Here is a 24,294-nt window from a genome sequence, read left to right as displayed (position 1 = left end):
TTTGTTTTTGTCGATTGTGCAAAAAATGCATTTAAGTTCGCGGTTTGCGGAAAAACCCTTTCTTCCACGCAAAGGAAACTCAGCCGACCAATGGCTTCATACTTGGAAGGTCCACTGGAAGAGTTGTCGACTTGAGCTGGGACAAGATGCGCCCATTTGCAGTACGTAAAGGGTGGCCGTAACAAAATCGCGAAAATCCGACGAGACATTTTCGCAAGTAAGTAGAACTGTCTGATTTCCTTGTGATTTCCGATGTGTAAATACGATGTAATGTAGCATACAACTATAATATAATATTCTATAATATTTAAATTTTAGCGAGTGGGAAAATGCAAGCGCGTCAAGGCCGGGAGGCCCCCCAAACCCGTCCGTAATAAAAAACTGGCCCGGGCATCCAAAAAAGAGGCAGGAACGCAGACCTCGGACAAAAAGCTGTTATCTTTTGAACTATGGACGGTTGAGGACACGTGCTTTGGAGAAATTTACGAGGACCTTGCGGCCGAACCCTTTTTCCACCCGGTCTATATGAGGAAGTGGAAGAAAAAATGAAGCTACTCTCCAAACGCAAGTTCCAAACGTTCAAGTCCAGGGCGAGTTGAAGCGGATTCCGAAGTTTCTGAAAGGGGGGGGGGGGGGGAACGTACAACATAATAACTTTCCACGCCATTGTCATGGGCGTGGACGGCGAATTTTTTCCCGATTTTTCATTCTATAATGCCATTTGCATCATTCCCCTGAGTCGAAAAGCAAGATCTAAATATGGAGTCTACCTTAATTCGCATTAAAAAAGGAATTCAAACGGGGGGAGGGGTTGTAACTCCCCTGGATCCACCAGTGAAATAACATGCTGAAACGGACGTTTTACAGTTTAGAAATTGCAAAAAAAAAAACACACACACGGAAAATAAATCTCGTTACACCGATTACTAACAACCCCTAAAAATTCCCTCTAAGCTTGATTGCGTGAGTGTTGCGGCGAGCAATTGTTAAACTTTTTTTAATGTTGTAAAAGTTTAAGCCACAAGCAGCTATCAAGTTGTTTCCGTCGTATTCATTGTTTTTATTCTTTTTCGTAGATTGACCGCCCATTGAGATTTTTAGTTTCGCTTTACTTCATCGCCATTGTGTTCAGTGGGAGTTATGACGTAAAAGCACTTTGTTCACACACAAATAAAATGCAAATGTAACGCAACCGACCTTACTTAAATTATTCATAAGACGACAACATATTTTGCATTTGTTTGCTAGATAACATGGCTTTTCGAAGGAGATCAGTACAGTTGGTTTTTTGAGGATTGTGGTACAGTCTGAATGATCTAAAGCGAGTGAAAATGATACCAGTCTTTTTGTCTTTTCTTGGAGCGATTGGTGATTCCCAGGATTACGAAGAGCAAACTTACAAGGCCGTAAGTACTGATTTACACGATGTTTAATAATAACTGTTCATCGGTTGCAGGTTTTTATTCATTCTCTCCTAGAACGGAAGAAACCTGAAAACCGGTGTGTTTGTACATAGTTAGTAAAAATTTATTATCCCTTCAAGTTGCGTGCGGAACCAAAGCGAAAAATAAAAGCGAAAAGATTCGTTTCAATCCGCTGTTTCAGACCAGCAATAAATGTTCAGTAGATTTAGTTATGTGTAACTTGTGTGCATTAAACGACGATGTCAAACTTAGTTCACAACAAATATGACATAATTTCGGTTGTGTATCAATCTTTTTCCCCTGATACATTATCAGAGATGCTTTCTTCGAGTCTCATTTTCAAGGTATATCTATGGAGCGTTCATAAGTTTGGCCGCATATAAACGGGAACAAAACCGAGGCTCCCAGCACGTGAGTTAGCTGAAACAGGAACTTACACTGTGAACTTCAGCATGCCGCGCACTTTACCAATGATTTCACTGATTTACAGAATTATGCTACTCGAACAGTATTTTCCGCTTTTATCTTGAGTGACGTTCGATTTAATACGAATATCGGCAATTTGGGAAACAAAGTTTGCAGCGGTCAGTCCTATATCGCTTATGCGTTAATTTAAAACTAAATATTTATCTTATTCCGCTACAAAGATGTTGGGTTTCAGAATTTAAATACGTGTAATTATAAGGTCAGTTTAGCAGAAAAACACATGAACCAGTCATCTGGCTAACTTATCAAAAGTAAAGTGAAAAAGGAGGAAAGTGTTTTGATGCACAAACATAAATCAGATCATGTAAAACATTTTGTGACAACTTCCCGTCCTGGGATCAGAGTTTCGGGTCACGAAGTTCACGATGTTACCTAGAATTAGACGGAAACATATTCTTTTCTAAATAAGAGTCATCAAGACTGTTTAGTGACACAAATAGGACAATTAGCGTTTAAGTCAAGGCGATCGGAGAATCGTAAATTTATTTTAAATCCCAGGAAAATGTTCGTCAATACAATTTCTGCACCTCCCGCGGTAGAATATTGGTTGTATGAAGGTAACCGGCATCTTCTCTGAGATTGTCAGGAACTTTATTTTCAATTTTTCAATTCGAATCATGAATCATTCATTCGGGTGAAAGAGCTTGCTTTTTGAAGCCAATCTTAAAAAAAGAAAACCAAAAAATATCAGTCTTTAACGGGATGTATTAAAAACTAAGCCAGATCGTTCTGATTCCTGTACAACACTTTCCAGTGTCCTTTGAAACTGGCTTTGAGACCACTGGAAGTGAGTCAATAATTCATATTTTAAATTGCTATGTAACTGCGAAGTCTCTTTATCTTTAATTAACTCCTAGAATGTGGTATACAACTTCTCGCAATGTTAACAAGAGTCGTAGCAATTTACGAGCAATTGGCATCTCTGTTAGCCTCAAATCTGTACAATTCACCTGCCAACAGACTCTCTTAATGGCGAACAAGGCGAAAAATTACGATAGCTTTCCTCAGTGTCCTTTCGGCTTTCTTCTCCCGCTTAGCGTTTTCACAGGAGGTATAAATGTGAGTTGTTAGTTAAAATTTCAGGCCCGGTTTGACTGATCCGATTGTTGAGACCGAGACCCTTCTCAGTTAAATTTTTGGGTGATTTGCCAGTTGAAAGTTACATACCGTACATACAAGACCGTTACATACATCGGTAAATAAAAAACAAAAACAAAAAACATGTTAAGAAAGGAATCCCCTGTCGTTTGTAGGACATGCACTGGGAACTTGAAACCGAATTGTCCCTAGGAGGTATGACCCTTAAATTAGTACTAGATTCTAGGTAATGAACGTTTATTCGTTTGTCTCACGATAGAATCGCTTTGAGATGTTGATCGCGACGTTTCGACTGCAATACTGCTAGTCTTCATCAGGCGATGAGGTCGATTGTTTACGCGTCGCTATTTATGCACGTTGGTTCGCTGTGATTGGTGCATTTCGATCCTCATTATTATTCCGACTAACAGAAAATGGAAGTTGTTTCAACACTTTATCATCATGATTTCGAGGTCCCCTGTTTGGGTCTATGAGTCAAAGTGATTTTTACACAGAGTAGGTTTATATAGTGAACCAAGGTTTCCCTTTCTAAAAGTAAGCTTAGCTCTGGTTTGCTTGCGGTTAGTTGCACTCCAGTTTGCTTGCGGTTAGTTTCACTCTAGTTTGCTTGCGGTTAGTTCCACTCCGTTTTGCCTGCGGTTAGATCCACTTTGCTTTGCTTGCGCGGTTTGCTTTTATTTGTTAGTAAGGGCGGTACTATAACTCTAATTTAAGATTTGACTCATTGACACATGACTCATTAAATCATTTATCTCATAAAAACTTTTACAAAGTCTTTTACAAAAACTTTTCCAAAGTCTGATAAGGAAAATAAAGAGGATGTGTTGATGTGTTGTTGTTACTCTCCATACTTTCATTTTTTTCACTCGCAGGCGACAGTCCTAGTTTAAAGGGACCATGGGCAACTGCACCTATAAGGTGCTTGGTGATAGAGGCGAGGACCGCGATGAAGCGTGGAAGCGCCAAACACGAGGGCATCTGGAAAACAAACTGTATACGTTTGTGGACTTAAAAGGCCTGCAAGGAAACACGGAATTTGTTCAAATCTGGAAAGAAAGTGGCGAGACAGGATTCCTTAGAAAGCTTCAAGATGACAAGATACTACTGCCTTATCTTTATGAACATGGAGATGGGAAGGAGATAACTGCAGAGGAAGTCAAGAAATGGCAGAACGAGAGGGAACCAGAGGTAAGGAATTACGAACGCGTGGAAAAGAAGTCTCTCTCTCTAGTTTGTTCACAGCCTCTTTACTTCAAGTATTAGCGTCGTGTCTAAAATGGATACTACAAAACTATAGTATAAAAGGGAATGTGTCACAATAAAGTTAGTAAGATAAACGTGTTTTAATAGTGCTTACTACTACCGTTTCGCTAACGATGGGTTCTATGTGAGGTAATATTTTGCGGGATTTCGAGCTGTGTCCTTTTTTCTTCCAGAAAGCAACTTTGCCTTCTACCCTTTGGTTAGGGAAAGTGAGGTGGCCTAATGATTAGTGCGCTGGACTCCGGGTTGAGCAGTCCGGGTTCTGGCCCTGGCTGGGCACTGCATTGCATGCTTGGGCGAGATACTTTACTCTACAGTGCCTCTCTCCACCCAGGTGTATAAATGGGGACCATAGAATTAACTGCTGGGGGTGGGGAGTATAAATACTCCTAGTCGCCTTATCCTACGGAAATCGGGATAAGCTCCGGCCTGTTGGGCCACTGGGCCCGTATGCAGCTTCACTTTTTGGTTCGTTGATTCGTTCGTTCCGGCTTGTTCGTTCGTTCGTCCGTCCGTCCGTCCGTCCGTCCGTGCGTTCGTGCGTCCGTCCGTTCGTTCGTTCGTTCGTTCTTTCGCTTTCGTTATTTCGTTCTTTCTTTCCTTCCTTCAATGTTTTCAATCTTCGTTTTTACCTTCACTTGTTCTAAAAGCCACCTTTTTGTGTATGTTATATTACCTAATTGCCAGGTGTATTTATTACTTTCTAGTCCGATAAACACGGAGCAGTCGAAAGCCATGACGATTCTGATAATGCGCCCCGCAAAGCTTGCTGGGCTCTTGAACACCGCGGGACACTGGGGGAGACAGCACTACACCTGTGTTTCCTGAATAACAATCCACAGATGACAGAGATGGCATGTGCATTGCTGGACGTGTATCCTGCTATGGCAATGGATCAGTACGAAAGTCAAGAATTTTATGGTGAGAAAATTAAACCTGAGCAGGCGCGTACATAGACGCCATTTTCGTGATCAAAATTACTTCCAGGGTGAGCTATTGCGGTTGAAAGTGTGGTCTATTCCTTAAATAAAACATAGAAAAATCATGTTTTATTGTTTTTCGTCAGCTTTCCTCGAGTGCTGCGCGCCTCGTTGGCTATAGTTTACCACTCGTATCCAACAAGGGCGAATGGAATAATTGTTTTATTAAATTGCTTTTTACGTATAAATCCACTGGACATTTCATTTTGATGTAAACGAAGTGATAGTATGAGGAGGCGGGAAAAAAATGTGGCGCGGTGTTCACTTTTTGAGTTGAATAAAGCATGCAAGGAAACCGAGCGGAAGAGTTTTCTTTCGAAGATTTTCCGCGACAATCTCCTCGTAAATCGTTTTTTTTTTTTGTTATATTGTGAACTGCGCGAAAATGGCCACGCCAGCTCTCGTTTCGTTGGCCTCCACCGGACCCCAATGCGCGCAAGATAATAGCCTTAATTGCGGGCCCAAGAGAGGCCCGCAACCCTAATCTTGACAGTGACCAGCGGATTGCGTATTACGCGTGCGCGCCACGTTTATAAAGGCTATCTGCAAACCGGAAGTTGAAAATTTTGTTCTTCCACTAAGAACGATCGGAATGCAAAAAATTGTGTCAATCACGACAGTTTGTCGTAACACCGGAAGAGAGAAATGAGGCTTCTGTCGGAAGATTGCAGACATTACGTTTTGCAGACGTTGTTTTATAGGTGTTGCTTTTGAGAAGATCCGCTGTGATTGTATCACAGATAAACTACGGCAAAGCGAATGATTCCAACAACGGTTAAGCCTGGTTTCCATATGATCGCAAACGATCGCAGTGGATCGCAGACGATCGCAAAATCGCAGAAAGTTACTGAACCGTGTGATGGAACGATCGCAGAGCGAACTGTTTCCATATGATCGCAAAAGATCGCAGACGATCGCAGAAATGTCGAATGGTGTTGAATGATGGGATCGATTATCAATATTATGGGATAAGTTTCGATCGCAATCGATCGCAGTTGTGTTTCCATATGATCGCAGCGATCGCAGACGATCGCAAGGAATAGAACATGGTTCTATTTTCTGCGAACGTTTGCGATCGTGTGCGATCGATCGCAGACGATCGCAAACGATCGCAGATGCGTGTTTCCATATGATCGCAGAACGCAGAACCTACGATTCTGCGATCGTCTGCGATCCATTGCGATCGTCTGCGATCATATGGAAACCAGGCTTTATTCTCGAGAAATTCCTTATAACACCGACAACAAAGCGAGTTTGCCGACGGAGGTAAAACACATCTCAATTCACACCGCGTGCTCGACTACACTTCGCAAAACTGTCAATCAAAAAAACAACTCTGATTGGTTCGCGGCAATAGGAAACGATAAAAAACATTCGTGACGCGTTACTCGACCTTACTCGGAATAATTTTCTTTTGTCCAGTGATTTATCGACACTGTCTGAAAAATTTAATATCGATAAACTTTGGCTTATTCACCATTGAAACATGGCAAACTTGTCAACATATGATTGGTAATATCAAACACGTAAAAAAATCATCATAATTTCGCATACATTGAGATACTGTTATTCTCGGTGGACAGACTCCCAATAAACAACCGCAGTTTATAAAAGAAATCTCAATTACCACAGTTATGCCAACTTCTGGAAAACTTCCCAAAAACTTCGACTTGAAGTAATTTTCCAAACTAACAAAAAACGCTTCCCTCCCAGTACCTTCTCTTAACTGCATCGAGGCCCGCACTTTCTAACCTGTGGTTACCACTAGTTTTTTTAGAGTGTCTTGTTCACTTCTTACTTCATGATAAAGTTGTAAAAAGATTTGTGGTTTGTCCAAATGATGCATTTTACTGCTAGGTTTTTTTTTGTCGGCCTTTAAACGCTGGAGCGAAAATGTCCGTAAGAATGTTGGTGAGCAAGGATTGCACGACATGGCTTTTGGTTGTTATATTGTAACCTGCACGAAAATGGCCACGCCAACTCTCGTTTCGTTGGCCTCCACCGGACCCCAACACGCGCAAGATAAAACCCTTTATTTGTTTGGTAGAGTGTCTTGTTCACTTATTACTTCACGATTAAGTCGAAAAAAGATTTGTGGTGCTAGTTTTTGTTGCTTGTTTGTTTTTTGTCGGCATTTTAAACGCTGGAGCGAAAATGTCCGTAAGAATGTTGGTAAGCAAGGATTGCACGACATGGCTTTTGGTTGTTATATTGTGATCTGCGCGAAAATGGCCACGCCAGCTCTCGTTTCGTTGGCCTCCACCGGACCCCAACACACCGGAGCAAGATAAAACCCTTTATTTGTTTGGTAGAGGGTCTTGTTCACTTTTTACTTCATGATTAATTCGAAAAAGGATTTGTGGTTTGTCCAGATGATGCATTTTCTACAAGTTTTTTTGTTTGTTTTTTTGTCGGCGTTTAAACGCTGGAGCGTGGTGAGCAAAGATTGCACGACATGGCAAAAAAATGCTCTCTGTAATCCGTCCTCATTGCGACATGGGACGCATGAGGCCTCGAAAAAAAGTTCTGTGTAGGACATGTAAAAGGTTTTATTTTTCTACTGTCATCTTTCTGCAGGTGAGACGGCTGTTCACATCACGATAGTGAATGGAGACCTGGACTCGTTCACGCGCCTAATTGGTCCATGCGGAGCTGATGTTCACGCACGCGCACGAGGAAAATTCTTTATGCCAGAGGACTGCAAGGACAAAATGAAACAAGAAACAAACTATGATGGTGAGTGAGTGAATAACATAAAAATCGCAAGCTAAAAGCTCCACCTTTTTCAGAGATCCCTTGGTTTAAAAAAACTCCTTTTCGAAGACTCAATTTCTCACTTCCATCGCTCTCTCAAGTCCGGTCTTCGTTTCTCATTTTTCGAACAGCAGTTGACAGTCGAACACTGCATGCCATTGGCTCTTGAAACAATATATAGCAGGTTACAAAAATGCCCCAAGCTCTAAAAAACAATAGTCAGTGTTTCAAACAAACATAAGTAGAACACTCATAGGTGTTTTATTGAAAATGCGCGAATCTGTTGGTTCTCTCATTGTTTTCTATTCGCTAATAGAACATGATCTCGCGCGTGTTGCTCTTTAAAAAGAAAATTATTCTTTATTTTTGGCTAAAAAGTACATAAAATTGTAAGTTTTTGACTAAAATTCTTTAGAGTTTCTTCTAAAACATTAGACTACTCCCACTTGTTTTTTTATGAGCGATAGTGAACTCGGCTGCGTCTTGTTGACTATTCGCTCGGAGAAAACTCGGGCTCGTACTCTAATTGTTAAATTAAAAAAGGAGGTTTTATAGAGGGGGTGGCTTGCTGGTATTTCTTTTCCGATTTTATCGTCTCTTATTAGTGGGCTTATAAGAGTCTTCTCCGGTAAAGAAGTTTATTTCTCACTGATCTCATTTTCAAAAGGTTATGCCTACTATGGTGAATACCCAGCGTCCTTTGCAGTGTGTTTTGAGAACAAGGAGATGTACGACATCCTTATAAGGAGAGGTGCGGATCCCAACAAAAAAGACACGTTTGGCAACACCGTGCTGCACTTGTGTGTCATACACAACAAAATAGTAAGTTGAGAAAAAATAGTTACAAATTAGTTTTTTTCTATAAAGGTTGCCTGGTTTTTAATACACGAGTTTGGTTACACGCGCACCAAATCTCTCTTAAGCTCATTTCTCATCTTGAAACAAAAAGATTGAAACAGAAAGATTCTACAGTCTGCACGAGCGTGATACATTTCGATATACTTCATATCCGTCCTATACAAACCAACATGCAATTTTAAAATTCAGTCCAAGGTAATTTTTCCATCATCTTCCATCAGCACTTGTATTTAGCATATCAGTTCCCTTTTTTTCATTTAGAAACAGCTGCAAGTTTGGCGCGGTTAAAACAGACCTGGAAACAGATCTGTGGAAAACTATTTTAATATATGACCTATCGTTTTTGTTACAGGATATGTTTTTCCACGCTACACAGAGAAAACACAAAATACGTGCCGATACGTTTATCAGAAATAACCTGGGACTCACTCCTCTTACGCTTGCTGCTAAATTGGGAAGAAAGGAAATGTTTCATGAAATTCTCGAATATCAAAGCATGGTAAGGGATATCGAGAAAGCATTTTCAGTCCATTAAAATAAGTTTTTTCCTTGCAAATAGCAAGTTTAAAATTCTCCAAGATTTTCCAACAGTTAAAGTTAAAGCGAACTTCACACATCTAAAACACATCTTGAGAACCGTACCTAAGTATCCTTAGCCGACAATTTTTTTTTAATTTTTTAAGTTGGTGTGGTTGGTAGATCGTAATCTGTCTAAATCTTACTCAGTTTTAACAACCTTGTGGATTTTTTGTTTGTTAACACAGTTTGGTATATTTCATCCCAAGTAAACTGTTATATTGACGCAACTTTTTTAATATCGAGACAAATTTGTAACGCGATGTAACGCGACACAGTGCCTTCAAACGTATTAGCACACGACCACGTTTTGCTTGACTACTTTATTAAGGTTTCTTATGCTCCTGTGCATGTGAAGTTTTATTTTCTCCTGTGTACAGTACGACATGACAAGTTTTTCCTTAACATAGGTCTCAGTTCTTTTTAAAAAGATGACCGTTTCAGTAAAGTTTTACAAAGAAAAAGGCGCTTTTATTTAGTCGTAAAAATTCCATATCTTGTATCAAACAAAAAAAAACACATCTGGGAGTCATATGACTACCTACTGGTATGCTTAACCCTTTTATTGACAAATACCAAAATTATCACATCACCACGGCACCTAAAACCTACGTCATATTGCTAAGCAACGTCTCTGACATAATACCACGGGCTCATGAACTGATCCTTTATAGGAGTACTGGTCTTATGGACGCATGACTTGTTCAGGATATCCGCTGGACGGCCTGGATTCTATTGATAATAATGGTAAATCAGGTGCGTTATAGACCATAATCGGGCAAGCTTGACTGAAAATAAGTAATATAAAGTCTCTGTAACGATTGTCTTATTAATTGGAATCCCCATTTCTCGAACCTCCAAGGGAAACGAAAATTGGCTCGAGAAATCGGATGTTCGAAAAACCAGGGTTAAAACTGCAGTGGTCTGTTCGACAGAGTAACTAAAGCAAATCAAAGGACCGGAAACGACGTTTGGTTCAAGTTACCGGGAGATTTGAGGAATGGAGTGTTAAAGAAATCGGGATCCCATCATACCTAACACCTAACCACTTTTGGCTTTAACTATGCCTTTCATTGTCCCCTCCCTGATGCCCATATTTCCCACGTAACGACTCCAACCCCCCCCCCTATGATTCCTATTTTCTTCCCTCTTCCGACGTCCCAGCTATACTCTAGCTTCCACTGTCTCCTAATATCCCTCCGACTCTCTTTGTATTCCAAAACCCCATATGACTCGGACTATTCCTCCCTCTCTCCCTATTACCCAGTTTCCCTTTACACAGCTTTCCCCATTACGAACGTATTTTTAGTCCCATCTTTGACTGCCTTACTGTGACTACCGTAAAATCCTGGTTAAAAGCCCCCGGTTATAGGCCCATCTACCTGTAGACAAAAATACCTCCGATTATAAGCCCCCCAGATATAAGCCTCCCTCTCCCAATATCGTTCCAAATATTGAAATGAATTTGATTTATCACCAGTCAATGAAAAATGTATTTCGATCAAAAATGCTGTAGTTTATTTCGAGACGTTACGTTTCTTTTTTTCATGATTCCACTTATAAGCCCTCTCGGATATAAGCCCCCCCCCCCCCCCTTACGAAATTGTGTTGAAAATACCGAAAATATACTCGTTCTTATAACCGGGATGTGACGGTATTTCTGTTCTTCGCTCACGGTATAGTTTCATTTTCTTTTAATTTGGTTTAGACGATGAATCAGCTTTATTGATCACACTGAATGGAAAGACAGACGATCATCTGGATATGTTGAACAGCGGTATCATCTATCGACTCCTTGAGGAGAAATGGAAAGCCTTTGCCAGGGTAAGAAATCAAAGAAGCCTAACGCAATTAAGGTTTAATCCCGGTTTAGCGGACGCCGTCGGTTCGGAAAACGCTTGTTTCCTTTTTTGTGTAAAATTCTGTCAATGTTTAAAATAACAGTTTATGAAGGCTTTTGTTGTTGTTATGGACCGAAACCACAAAGTTTGTTCGTTAATTTCAAAAATGTAGGCACGCAATGGAGACTTTTGTCTGCGATGATTCAAAGCTATATTTAGTTTTAGGGCTGCAACGATACACCGGTGCACCCGTGAATCGCGATATTTTTTGTCAAGATACGAATATCGGTATTTGACAAAAAATCGCAGTATCGTGAAACAATAAATATTCTTCATCAACATTTAGAAATTACTGTTTTTATTGACTTTACCCCAAGTCAAGGCCCTCAATAGCGATTTATTTAGCTAAGGGACAAGGAAGTTCCATTCTGCTTTACTTCCGATCAGCCTTGTGTGCCCACAAGCAAAAACATGCGGTTTACGAGAACTTCACTTTGCAAATTGGTTTTCGCTCGTGATAAAGTCGAAAAAGTTGAGTTGCCAACAGAATTTAGTAAAATTATGGTACTCGTCAGTTGTATGTAATGTTGTATCGTATCGGGGCGCTTGTATCGAGGTACGAATCGTACTGTAAAGAAAATGTATCGTTGCAGCCCTATTTAGTTTCATTAAAGAGAGATGCGCATCCTTTTATTTTCATTTTTGAGGGGAGAGGGGATTTTTTGGGGGGTGGGGTTTCGGGTAGAATTTACACTTTTGGATGAAACTCAGCACAGTGATCGATTGAATGATATACAAACCTAACCTTTGATCAGGCGTTCTTTTTTTCGCAGCAGAAAAAAAGAACGCCTGATCGCAGGTTAATACAAACCAAGTAAAACGTTGCTTTTGTATTCTACCTCAGTACGTAACAGTTGATTTCTCTTGTTTTCAGGGCAAGTTTTACAGGCGACTGTTATTTGCAGTCATTTATCTTCTGGGTTTTAGTTTGGCCATTTATCTTCGTCCACGACATCTTGACCTTATGAGAATAGAGACTAGCGATGACAAAGTAAGAAAACGTATTGTTTAATTAATGGAAATATTAACGCAATGACTATTTCAATATCGCGGAGTAAATTAAATGAAAAACACTAGAGGCCTCTTATTATACCAAAATTCACATATTTTCCTTGCGCTTTTTCGATTTCCACTAAAACGTAAGTTTTTTTATGTGCATTTTTCATTGTGAAGACTCTCGCTGATTATCACACCCCTTTAGAACTTATATCGATAACTGCAAGAATCTTGTTCGCGTTAAAAATGGAGATAATGCTATTTTAAAATTCTTCACAGTTACGTCTGGTCGCCGAAGGCTTGACAGTTCTTGGTGCGATAATCTACTTGGTGCTGGAAATCAAAGATGTGTTAATAACGCAAGGATTCCAAGCCCAGCTGAATACCTTGGTGAGAACTGATCCAATTTGATTCGTACTTTATCAGTACTTCCTCTTCTCTGCCATGGATTTGTGAACGAGAAGCAGAAACTTGTGGAAACAGGAGACGAGCCTTGCCTCAGCCATTCTTGCCGGCTTGAAAATCTATACTGGAAAAAAGGAGGGGATTGCAGTACAGTCAACTCTCTCTTAACGGACACCTCTATATGACTGACATCTCTTTAAGACGGACACCTGGTGTTGGTCCCGTCCCTGCCGTTTTTCAGTCATTTTACTGTAACTAGACTCCCTATAAGACGGACACCTCTCTAAAACGGACAGTTGGAGCCGATCGCGACGGGGTCCGTTTTAGAGAGAGTTGACTGTATACCGTATTTTCTATCGCTCCCGGTGTTTATTTCAACAAGGGTATTATACATTATTTATGACAGACTTACACATTTCTATTACAATTACAGCTTGTTATACCCAAAATAAATGTTTGTGTGGGTTATTTACATCTCTTCCTTGGAAAACTGGCGTTTATTTGAGAAAATACGGTAAATTATAGACTTTCTAAAAGTCGTTCGCTTCTCGTTTCCGGTTTGGTGGTAGTATACCCCGGTGCTTCGCGCTCTGTGAGTTCGACTTGTAAGCAAGTCTAGGTAAATTATCGTTTGGACATTTGTCGCTCTAATCTGTAAGTGATCAGTACTTTGTGTAAAAGAAGCATCGATTTCCCCGAAAGACGGTTCAAACTCTTCCGATTCCAGCTATCAGAAGTCCTGACAGCGGACAAATGGCCCGAAAGTCTAACTGTAACAACTAACAAAACCAAATTTTTAGTGACAACTGGAAATGACCCCAAAATTTGACTGTTAGTGTTTCTCGACCTTATATCCTTTATACCTGAAAAAAAAAAAACAACAACAACAACAAAAACACGACTTAATGCTTACAGTGAAAACTGTTATACCGCCTTATAGTGCAGTTCCCCTCTTAATCATTTCACCTGATTCATAACCAATCATGCGCTTGCATAGTTTCACAACCAAAATAACAGACTAGAGCAAACCAAAACTATAGAGATCTAGAGGAAACAAGTTTTTTTAAAACTTGAACGTACGTACATACGTAGTTGGGTAAAAGATATTTGAGAAAAAATAATAATTGACAGTAGCGTTTTACGTTGATTTCTTCTTTAGCGCGACGCTCCCGGCAAATCCATTTTCTTGGTGTCATGCGTACTCGTTGTCCTAGCGCTACCGTGCCGTTACCTTGGAGCACAAAACGCTGAGACTGCCATGTTGATTATTTCCGCTCCAATGGCTTGGTGTTATCTGCTCTTCTTCTGTAGGTAAGTAAAACTGGGTCATAGTCACCAGTGGATTAAATTGACTTTATCACAAGAATCGCATAGTTACAATGAATTATCGCATTCTGATTGGTTAACAAAGCGAGGCGTTAGGTGCACTGCAGGGTATTCGACATAGTCCCCAAAGTGTTCTCTTGAACGTTCTAAAACACCTAAAGTAACGTGCATAAAGCCTATTGTAGCCCACCAAACAATGCAAAAAATGTAGATCGGATTCTGACCGCCCTCTGATTGGCTAAAAAGTAATGTTTGGAGTACTGGTACATGGAGAGCCGTGTTTTGTTGTTTCGTGCTTTGTGACCTATATCATAAAGCATATAATATCAAAGGCTCTTTCTTTCTTTTTGTTTCTCAATTTACAGGGGTTTTGAAGCAATCGGTCCATTTGTGGATATGATCTACAAGATGTGTGCTGGAGACATGTCGAGATTCTTTATCATATACATCATCTATCTACTGGGACTTGCACAAGGTAAAAAGTAGCTTTGAAACGTCGTGAAAGTGTTTCAGACATATTTCGGTCAAGTGCCTTCTTTGTTTATTGTAAAGCCTGCGGGTTTTGCCAGAGAGTCGAGATTGTGACGTGATGTGACGAATCGTTTTCTTGCCAGGAAAGCTCACCTGACACTTAACTTGTGGTCTGCTTGGTGCCCCTTTAACGTAAGACTGTGGAAAACGATTGGTGCTTTGGTCCTTTTGGATAAAATATTTGGTCTTCGAGCGGTCTAAATATAAAGTCAGGAATTTTAGTTTTGCATCTGTAAAGCGGAGTTATATGTTACTTACTTCCCAACCACAGATAACCATTTCATTTGTCTTTTGCCTTTCCTACTCAAAGTGAAGCTAGCGAGTACATTATAAGAGGCCCATTGTTGTTTTTTCTTCACAGCATTTTCACACGTGATGAAAGGAGTCGAAGGATTTCAAAATGAAGGATACACCATCATGACGCTAATGCGCATGACATTTGGCGAGTTTGAGGTAAGTTCTCTTCTTATTCCAAGAGTCCGCATTTTTTGTCAGCGGTAGAATCGTGGGCTCTTGTGCGATTGGTTAGTTGCTCCTGGTTAGAATGAATGTGTAGTCATGCGAAGAAAATTCCCGCGGATTGGGTATAGAAAATTATTGGATTGTTTTGGCCTGAAAAGTGATTCTAAAAGCTAGCATAGCAGGGTACCTGTCGGCGCCAAAAAACGAAAGAGGTCTTATCGAGCTTGCTCGAAAAGCTTACAAGGAAGCTCAAAAACAGCGCAAATAATGGAAAATCTATTTAACCACGAAACTCTTTTGTGTAATTGTAATCTCCAACATGTCAATTTTTCAACATGATTACTGATTATGTTTTCTTGTCTTTTCTCAGTTTTTCACGTTCGATCAGTCACGGCACCCGTCCCTGGCCAAGCTGTTGTTTTTCTACTTCATGCTGTTCGTCACGGTTTTACTCATGAATATGTTGATTGCAATGATGGCAAATACGTACCAGAGTGTAAGTAAATCAATTCGTAAAAAAGATTTTTTTTTTTTTTTTTTGGGGGGGGGGGGCGGGAGGGGGGGGGCAGAAACAGGGGTCTGTACTTCCCCGCTTTTCGACCCTTTTACTCCCAGTTTCCTCCCCTTCAACTCTTGGTTTTCACATGACGTCATCAAAATTTTAAAAACTAAAATCGTAAGAACCGTGACTTTTTATCCTTCATTGCCTATTAGACGTCCTTAATACATGTCTTATTGAAGGTTTTCAGCTCGATAGCATCCGCCGTCTTTAAGATATAACATTTTGAATTTCGGAGCTTCGCGCCACACGACATGGAAAAAGCCTCATCCTGTTATTTTTAACAATCTGAACAGTTGACGTTTTCGAGAAGTGTTTATGTGAGTGTTTACGTGTTCATGAGGGTGACCTGACCGCTTTTTATAGCAGAAGTAAATGCCAGATGTTTTCATTGATTTCCGGTGGCCATCTTGGAGCCCCTTCACACGGACTCCAGCATGGCATTTCCATACTGAGCTCTCTAAATTTGTGGAAGACATTTTGACGGAAAACTAGGACACGTTGATTATCTAGTAATTTTCTGCAACCTTTAATATTCTTGATTTTTTTGACTCAATAGCTTTGGATAAATCATTTCACTAGAGAGAGGAACCCATATTACTGCCAATAACAGTCCAATTTAGCTCTATACTCACTAAACTATGCTCTTTTTTTGGCAGATTTCTGACCGTTCTGAAAAAGAATGGAGAAGACAGGTAAAAATAAATCAGTACCGTTTACCTTTGACTATATATTCGCCTTTTACGTTTGTATATCTTGAGCTAAAACCTCATTATATCGGCCAACCTGGTGCAGAATTAGCAGGCCGTTTAAGATAGCTGGCCTAATGGTTAGTGTGCTGGACTCCCGATCGAGCGGCCTGGGTTCAAACTCTGGCCGGGTACTGCGTTGTGTTCTTGGCCAAGACACTTCCCTTTCACGATGCCTTTCTCCACTCTAGTGTATAAATGGGTACCAGCGAATTTAATCCAGGGGGTAACCCTGAGATGAACTAGCGTCCCATCCAGGGGGGAGTAGAAACACCCCTGGTCGCTTTATGCCACGGAAACTGGGATAAGCTCCTGTCTTATGGGCCACTAGGCTCGTATGCAGACGTTACCTTTTACCTGAAGAGAGGTGGGCGTTTGTGGAGGCTTTACTGTACTTGTAACCAAAACCCAAATCTCGCTATTTTTGTTCATTTGATTTTAAAGTGACTAAGAGTGATCTATGTCCTGTCGATAGTGGGCGCACATTATAATGGTCTTGGAACGCTCCGTTAAACCGTCGACCCTGAAAAAACTGCAGGACGACTACTCGGTCGACATGGCCCGAGAGGGGATTAAGGAGAGGCGTCGAGGTCTGATGGTGATTAAAAAGAGCAGCTTGCCAAGCAAAGCAGATAAGAGACGAACCGCCATCTTGAACTGGCAGGTAAGACCCGAGTAACGATACTAAAACATGATAACAGCGTAGTTTTTTGCTTGGTATGGTGGTTTGTTTTCCTGCAATCAGAGCGTTTCTTTGCAGTAAAATCAAGTTTAAAAATAGAAAATGAAGTCTTAGTTGAATACTGAATTTCAGCTAAATGAGAGTAGAGAAAAATCTTTGAGTTGTTTTTTCCGAAAAATACCTCTAAGTGGTCGCAATGGACTATGTAGTGAGTGAGTGAAGTATGTTTGAGCTCGTTCTTGCGCAAATAAACATAAACATTCTGTTAAGAGAGAGGAGTAATTGCAATTTAAAATTCATTTGACCTTACCAAACACATTAATCCTGATTTTAGTTGAAATTATATTAATTTATTTGTTAAAAGAATCTTTCGACTTAATATATTTTGAAGGAAGCAAATTTTGAAGTTAACTTTTCAAAGGACAGTAGCTGCAGTGAAGATGAAATAACACTGTCTGTATGTAGTTTTGAATATAACTGACTTCTTGAAAAGACGCTGAATAAAAAAAGGACAATCTTTTTCATTTACCCTGCAATCTTTTGAGAAATAAAAGCCCTCCTTGCTCCTTGCTGACTTATTATCACCCCTTTGATGTCTTTCTAACTAAATTAACTACTATTGACAGATTTCTTTTGATAGATGGTAATTTGTATATCATAAAACATGACTAAACATGCCACTCCTTAATTCTTTTAAAAATACCAATCAACCTTTAATCAAGTGGCTATCTAAACAGATGCTTCCCTTCCCTCAGTTCAAATTCTTCCCCTTCTTGAGCTTAGAAACGTCTGTGATTTGGCCTAAATTATTCTTTACCGATAACGTGGCTCTACATATAGATCTGCGTATGGTGTCTTGAATGATTTTTTGATAATTCTCACTTATAAGACTCATAAGATGAGAGGTAGGTTGTAATGGTAAATTACTAAACTTCTTGCACGCGAAAATTCAAGTACACGGATCTCTGTAGAGTTAGGAAATTAGTTTGGAATTTTTCAGGTGGAATCTCTAACGTCTATAAAGCAGGGGAAGAGTTGAACGTGTAAAATGAAATCAGAAGGAAACTAAAGCTAACTCAAACAGGTTTTTTAGTGGATTAAATTAACTTTAACTTTAAACATTTAACGCTAGGCTGTTCTTGACGACCTGAGGTCTTTGCAGGCCGACACTTGAAGCAGCAGGTAATTATCCTCTGCATAAGACCTGCATGCTTCCTCATGGACGGTTAAGCACTTCTAACAACTGATAAGTAAGCACGTACTTGAGAAACAGTTCCGTACGTTCCAACGTTATTGTCGACGAGAGTATAGCCCATTAAAAATAACGCGATCATAGCGGCTTGTTAGACTTTCTGTAGTTAGCACATTAACACTAATCAATATAACTGTTAAAGCTATAAACGCACTGAGCTCGCATTCCCCTTATAATAACTTTCATATTAACTTCACAAATAAACACAACAAAGAACGCACTAAAGACTCTAAGAATATAAAGCATTTACAGTTAACAAACCACGTACAAGCACCACATGTTAAATTGTCTTTTGGCAGCGTAATTTTTATACTAGGGAACCTTCCTGTTTGTGCCAGTGGTTTCTGTTTGTGGCGATTGTGCCTGGGTGGAACAAAAAAGGCTCAAGTTCATTTTTACCCCCAAGCACCCCTTCCCCTAAGAGAGGCGCGGTGGCGTAATTGTTAGCACGCTGGACTCCGGATCGAGTGGTCCAGGTTCGAGCCCTGGCCAGGGTCACTGTGTTGTGTTCTTGGGCAAGAAACTTTACTCTCAGGCCCCGTTTACACGGGTCCGGACAAATTTTTGCACGGACAAAAACTTGCACGGTTCCACCTTGCGTTTACACGGGACCGGCGGAACTGGACGAATTTTTGAACGGCTAAGTGTGCAAGTTTTGGACCTGAAAAAAGCAGGTCAAATTTTTGACCGGCACGGTTCCATATTTCGTACGGACTCGTGTAAACACCCGAACCGTGCAACTTTTTGCACAGATAGCGCGGTTAAGGCCTGGAATCTAGTTATATTTTGCCTGGTTGCTTAGCAAATATGAAACATTTTGTTGCATTATGCCCCTATTTTGTTACATTTTGTTTTAAAAATTTAAAAATTTGAGGCAAAAGAAACCCAGAAAGCAGTTCACAGATATGAGAAGACGAGCGGCGGCAGCCTGCATCGCTATTTTGGCGGGATTAGCTGGGCTTTTGTCGAACACGTTGCTGCAAATGGCCATTGTTTCCCATCTTCATCGATCGAGGCAACGTACACGATTGAATTTCTTGGTCAGTATGTATAGCTTACGACAACCAAGGAAAAAGTCACGGGCCAGAAAGCCAAGAAAGGCATGGATACGTCCAGGGCGAACCTCTCAATGGTGGGATAACTTTATGAGCGGTGTAATGTTGGAGGAGGAGTGGAAGGAGAACTTCAGGATGTCGAGGTCGAGTTTCTTTAAGTTGTGTGATGCCGTCAGGCCATTTCTTGTGAAACAATGCACGAACATGCGAATGCCTGTGTCTGTCGAGAAGCAAGTGGCAGTCACCCTGTACTATCTTTCGGATGAAGGGAGATACCGCAAGGTAGCGAACGCTTTTGGGCTTGCAAAATGCACAGTGTCTGTTATAGTTCGAAGGGTGTGCACTGTTATCTCAACTGTTCTTGGTCCTCAATATATCAAACTACCCAAGACTGAGAATGAACTGGAAGAAGCTGTTCAGCAATTTTATAGCAAGCATGGCTTTCCTCAGTGTTTTGGTGCCGTTGATGGAACACATATTTTTATAAAACAACCAAATGAAAATGCAACTGATTTTCTGAATCGCAAAAACAGATTCTCTGTAAACGTGCAAGCCACCTGCGACTACAAGTACTGTTTCTCTGATGTTGTTATTAAATGGCCAGGAAGTGTACATGATTCTCGCATATTTTACAACTCTGCTTTAAACACAATGCTAAAAGATGGTGCCATCCCACCCCTTTATAAACATTTAACACCAGACACTGAACCAGTTCCTGTTTGTGTGCTGGGAGATCCAGCTTATTCCTTGTTGCCATACCTCATGAAAGAGTTTCCTGGAGGAGGCAATACAGTCCAGGAGCAATACTTTGGATACCGTCTAAGTTCTGCTCGAATGGTAATCGAGTGCGCTTTTGGAAGACTTAAGGGGAGATTTGGTGCCCTTCGCAGAGAGATGGACATAAACATTGATGATCTTCTAACAGTCATTCATGCATGTTTTGTATTGCACAACTTCTGTGAAATCAACAATGATTATATCCCTCAAGAAGATGTTGATAGAGCTATTCAATATGACAATGAGTTTCAGCCACCTACTTCTCCTCCTGGCAGACAGCAAAATACAGAAGCTCAAAGTAAAAAAATAAGAGATGCATTTGTGCAATTTTTTGATTGAATATTTACTTCAAAAGCACCATTTCTGTCTCAAAGGCATTTAACAAGGCAAAACACTGAGCCTAAATATCAATACCGTGCATTTTTGACAGTGGTTATTGTTTCTGTAACTTGTGCTAATTTGCTGTAAATTACATCAACTTTAACATACTTAAGGACCCCATGTTTACTTATTCTTACATGACACTGCCTGGGGTTTTAGAACTTAAATTATTAAAGGGGTGTCAGATTTAAAAACAAAATATGTATCATTTTTTCAACAAGGTTTTAACTTACAGATTGAATAGATTAAAGGCAAACATCTTTAATTTAGTCTCTTATTTCCTCTGAGCATAAACAGTGTGTGGAGAATAATAAGTGAACGTTAAAATAAAATGGCTATATTTAGCCAAACTGTGAGAAAATCTTCAAATGTTTTCGCTAATGTAACTAATTTTTTCAAGACAACAAAAGACAAAGTTCTCAAATGGTCTTGTTTTTTCCTTTCCTTAAATTGTTCATAATTTGGCAAAGTCATTGCTGTTCCTGTTGGCACGATACGGAAAATCAGGAAAATCATAAAAGCTTGCCGTTTGATGTACTTCTTGTGATGTGGAGAATGGTGGCTGGGCAGCTGCAGGCTGGGAAAGGAGACTACCAACGAGGCCAAAACCATTGTTGAGGGCTGATGTCAATGACGTAAACCCCTGAAGAAGCGAATCCATTGTTTTCTGGTGCTTTTTATCTGCCTCCTCCATCTGGTCGAGTACTTTTCTTTTTAGCTGGAGGTCCTCTCTAGCTACAGCCAACAGCTGGTTGTCTGTCGACAGTTTCTTTGTCAATTTACTGTCTCGTTTTCCTTTAAGTTGTTTTTGCAGCAGTTGCCTTCGTTCTGCTACTTTGTCATTGGCGACTGACTCTACTTCTTCGGTCGGGACGACAGGCACATCTTCCGTTAAACTATCCACGCTGTTATCGTCGAGTTCTCTCGATGAATCTAGGTCTGTTGACGAAGTGTCAATACCACATGCAATGGACTCAACTGCCGGAGCACCAGACCATATCTCACAACACTCTTCATAGAAAGTGGTAACCACTCTTCCCCCTCCACTGCGCCTTCCCTTGTCCACTGCCTTTCGGAAGTTTAACTTGATCCGTTTTAGTTTGTTTTGGATTCGGTCTTTGTTGAAGCTTCCTGACGCATCGGTACGTCGGGGGAATTTCTCCTTGTCGTTATGAGGGTACTTTTCCAAAAACATTTTGGTTACGTCTTCGTACTTGCTCCTGACCGTTTCCCAATCAACTCCTTCCCCTGCTTTTCTTGCTTTGTAGTCTATAACTACATTAAGCAACAAATTAATTTCTTCATCAGACCACGTAAAGTTCTTGTCTGCCGCTTCTGCCGCCATGTTTGATTTGCCGCGACCTGCATTAGCTGCAACATGATTGGCTTAAAACATTAGCGATAACCAATCACAACAGAGACGTAAAAAAGCCATTCAAATGCCGCGACTGGTCTAAAATTTGCACGGTTCCGTGTAAACACCACTGCAATCTGTAACAAAATTTGCACGGATCCATGTAAACAGGCGGTCCAGGTACAAAATTCGTCCGTGCAAAAATTTGTCCGGACCCGTGTAAACGGGGTCTCAAAGTGCCCCTCCTTTACCAGCCCAGTTGTATAAATGTGTACCGGCAAATTTACTGCTGGGGGTAACCCTGCGATGAACTAGCATCCCATAATAGAAATACTCCTAGTCGCTTCAAGCTACAGAAACCGGGATAAGCTCTAGCCTGATGGGCCACTAGCTTCGAACGCAGACTTAAGGTTACCATCTGTTTGTGCCAGAGGTTCTGTTTGTGGGGATTTTGCCTGGGTGGGAAAAAAGTTGAACAAAACCAGGAACCAAAAAACAATAAAAACAATAAAAGGTAGCAGAATCCATTTCGTGGGGCGTGGCTCAAGTTCATTTTTATCCCTAAGCACCCATCCCCCTGAGTGGCAGTAATATGGACACTTTTACTGATGAGTGATATGTGACGTCACTGGTTCCCAGTGTAAGGATAATTTCTTGACAACTAGTTCCTTTTTATTTGTGGCTTTCTTTGAAAAGACTGCCAACGTTGTCCTAGAGATACCACTTTATGTAGCATCTGTAGAAGTTGAAATGGAACGTCTTAAGCCGTACTAAGAAGTACAATGAGATATAGAAAGCCCCATTCACGCGTTGATGTTCAAATTTAGGTTTTGTGACAAGGCAATAGACGTTTTAAACATTTAAAGCTGACAAGAGACGTGAATAAAACGTCGTCAAAAAAGGGGTGTTGTCTTGATGTATCATTATTTCCAGACATAGGTGAATGACTCTCTCCAGGCTCCGCGCGCTTACTTTTCACCTCTCCCCATTTCCCAGCCCGTACGAAACACGAAAGAGTCCTCTGCGGAGGAGAGAGTAGCAATGAAAACAAAAAAAAGTGACGAAGCTAAGGGAGTTCATATTTATGTTTGGTATTCAAAGGATACAAAACTTAAACTTGTCTTGAACTTTTCTTCCTCAGATCCTGGGAGTTGATTCTGTCAAAGATAAACTTGAAGAGCAAGCGAAGCGACAGAAGCAGCTCACAGCAGTGGCGACGTAACACGCACGTGACTCGCACAGCGTCAACAATAATGTGGATGTAAACGCACAATAGTCAAGATAACAGAGAAAAGATCACACGGATGGAAATTCAAGTTCAGTATCATACCACAAGGCTCACCATATTCGAGAGGAAAATGGATGGAAAGTTCAAGTCTAGTTTGGTTTCCCGATCCGATTAAATGTCATACCACAAGGCTCACCATATTGGAGCGAAAAATATTAGATATCTCCTAAGGCAAACGAAATACAGCAGAGGAGCTGACTCGTCCCCAGTCGTCTTATGCGAGAATTGCAAGACGCTTCTTCCTTCCCATGATTCCCTCCTAGACTCACGACGGACTCAAAAGACGACTGGGGACGAGTCAGGCAGAGTAGCATATTTTTATCACTTAATCAGTGGAAGGCAAAATGGTAAATTACATTTTACTCTACACCGTGGAAGTTGACATTAACTTCTTGTTAGTTTAAGCCGGTGTGGAGTATAATGTAAAGTAATTTAACTAATACAACGTTTTCTATTTAAGAAAAATCAGTTTATAAAATTGTAAAATGTAATTTATTGGAGGAAAATATTACTCAGTTTATAAAACTTTAAGTACTAGAGACAAGTTTGCCTAGATAAGCAAACTAGTTAGATCAAATATTACTTTTATACGACAGCAAAATCTTACATTTCCTTTAATTAGGGTTTCTAGTTTATTTTATAGTCGGAAATTTTTTTTTCCTGTTTACAACCCCATCCCCCCTTCCCTCCCCACCCACGACACAAGGGCCCATTATCTTACACACCTACACCCTTAAAGCAAAATTTACGTAGTACTTAGTTGTGTTGTTATAAACAACAAGTCATTTTAAATCACTACTAAGTAATATTCCATTTTATTAGCGGTTTACTACATTCCCGGGGGGGTACTTGACCTTTGTTTAGGTATAGGGGTGCCGCTGGAGGTTTGAAACCCTGACCCTGTTTAGGACAGTGAAAACTTAAAATACCTACCCTGTGTAAGACAACACGCCCTATTTTAAGACCCTATTAAGGACAACATCAACAATAACGTGATGTACGCGATGTTCGACGCATTGAACTGCGAACACCGATCCCAGCAAATAAAATAATGCTTTTCATTGAAGCGAAAGCGAAAACAATACAAATACTTGAGGACAGTCTTGCAGCCATACCCTGTCTAGGACAGGTTCAGGC

At 40.5% G+C, this 24,294-nt stretch overlaps 1 protein-coding gene across 1 annotated transcript; it reads left to right on the top strand.

Annotated features, from left to right (window-relative positions):
• Positions 1-1,225: 1,225 nt before the first annotated feature.
• On the top strand, positions 1,226-23,952 carry LOC144667147 (transient receptor potential cation channel subfamily V member 6-like). Its single transcript, XM_078528540.1, has 17 exons — positions 1,226-1,406; positions 3,881-4,196; positions 4,979-5,192; positions 7,829-7,987; positions 8,673-8,827; positions 9,216-9,362; positions 10,114-10,195; positions 11,148-11,263; positions 12,215-12,331; positions 12,616-12,726; positions 13,901-14,052; positions 14,433-14,542; positions 14,960-15,051; positions 15,431-15,556; positions 16,279-16,314; positions 16,844-17,032; positions 23,011-23,952. Exons 2-17 carry the CDS (start codon positions 3,906-3,908, stop codon positions 23,089-23,091), a joined length of 2,178 nt encoding a protein of 725 aa, XP_078384666.1. The 5' UTR covers positions 1,226-1,406; positions 3,881-3,905; the 3' UTR covers positions 23,092-23,952.
• The last annotated feature ends 342 nt before the right edge of the window (positions 23,953-24,294 follow it).

The sequence above is a fragment of the Oculina patagonica genome, chromosome 10 (genome assembly GCF_052425735.1).
Source record: "Oculina patagonica isolate OP01 chromosome 10, crgOcupat, whole genome shotgun sequence".
Taxonomy (NCBI): domain Eukaryota; kingdom Metazoa; phylum Cnidaria; class Anthozoa; order Scleractinia; family Oculinidae; genus Oculina; species Oculina patagonica.
This window is presented reverse-complemented; position numbering and strand designations above follow the sequence as displayed.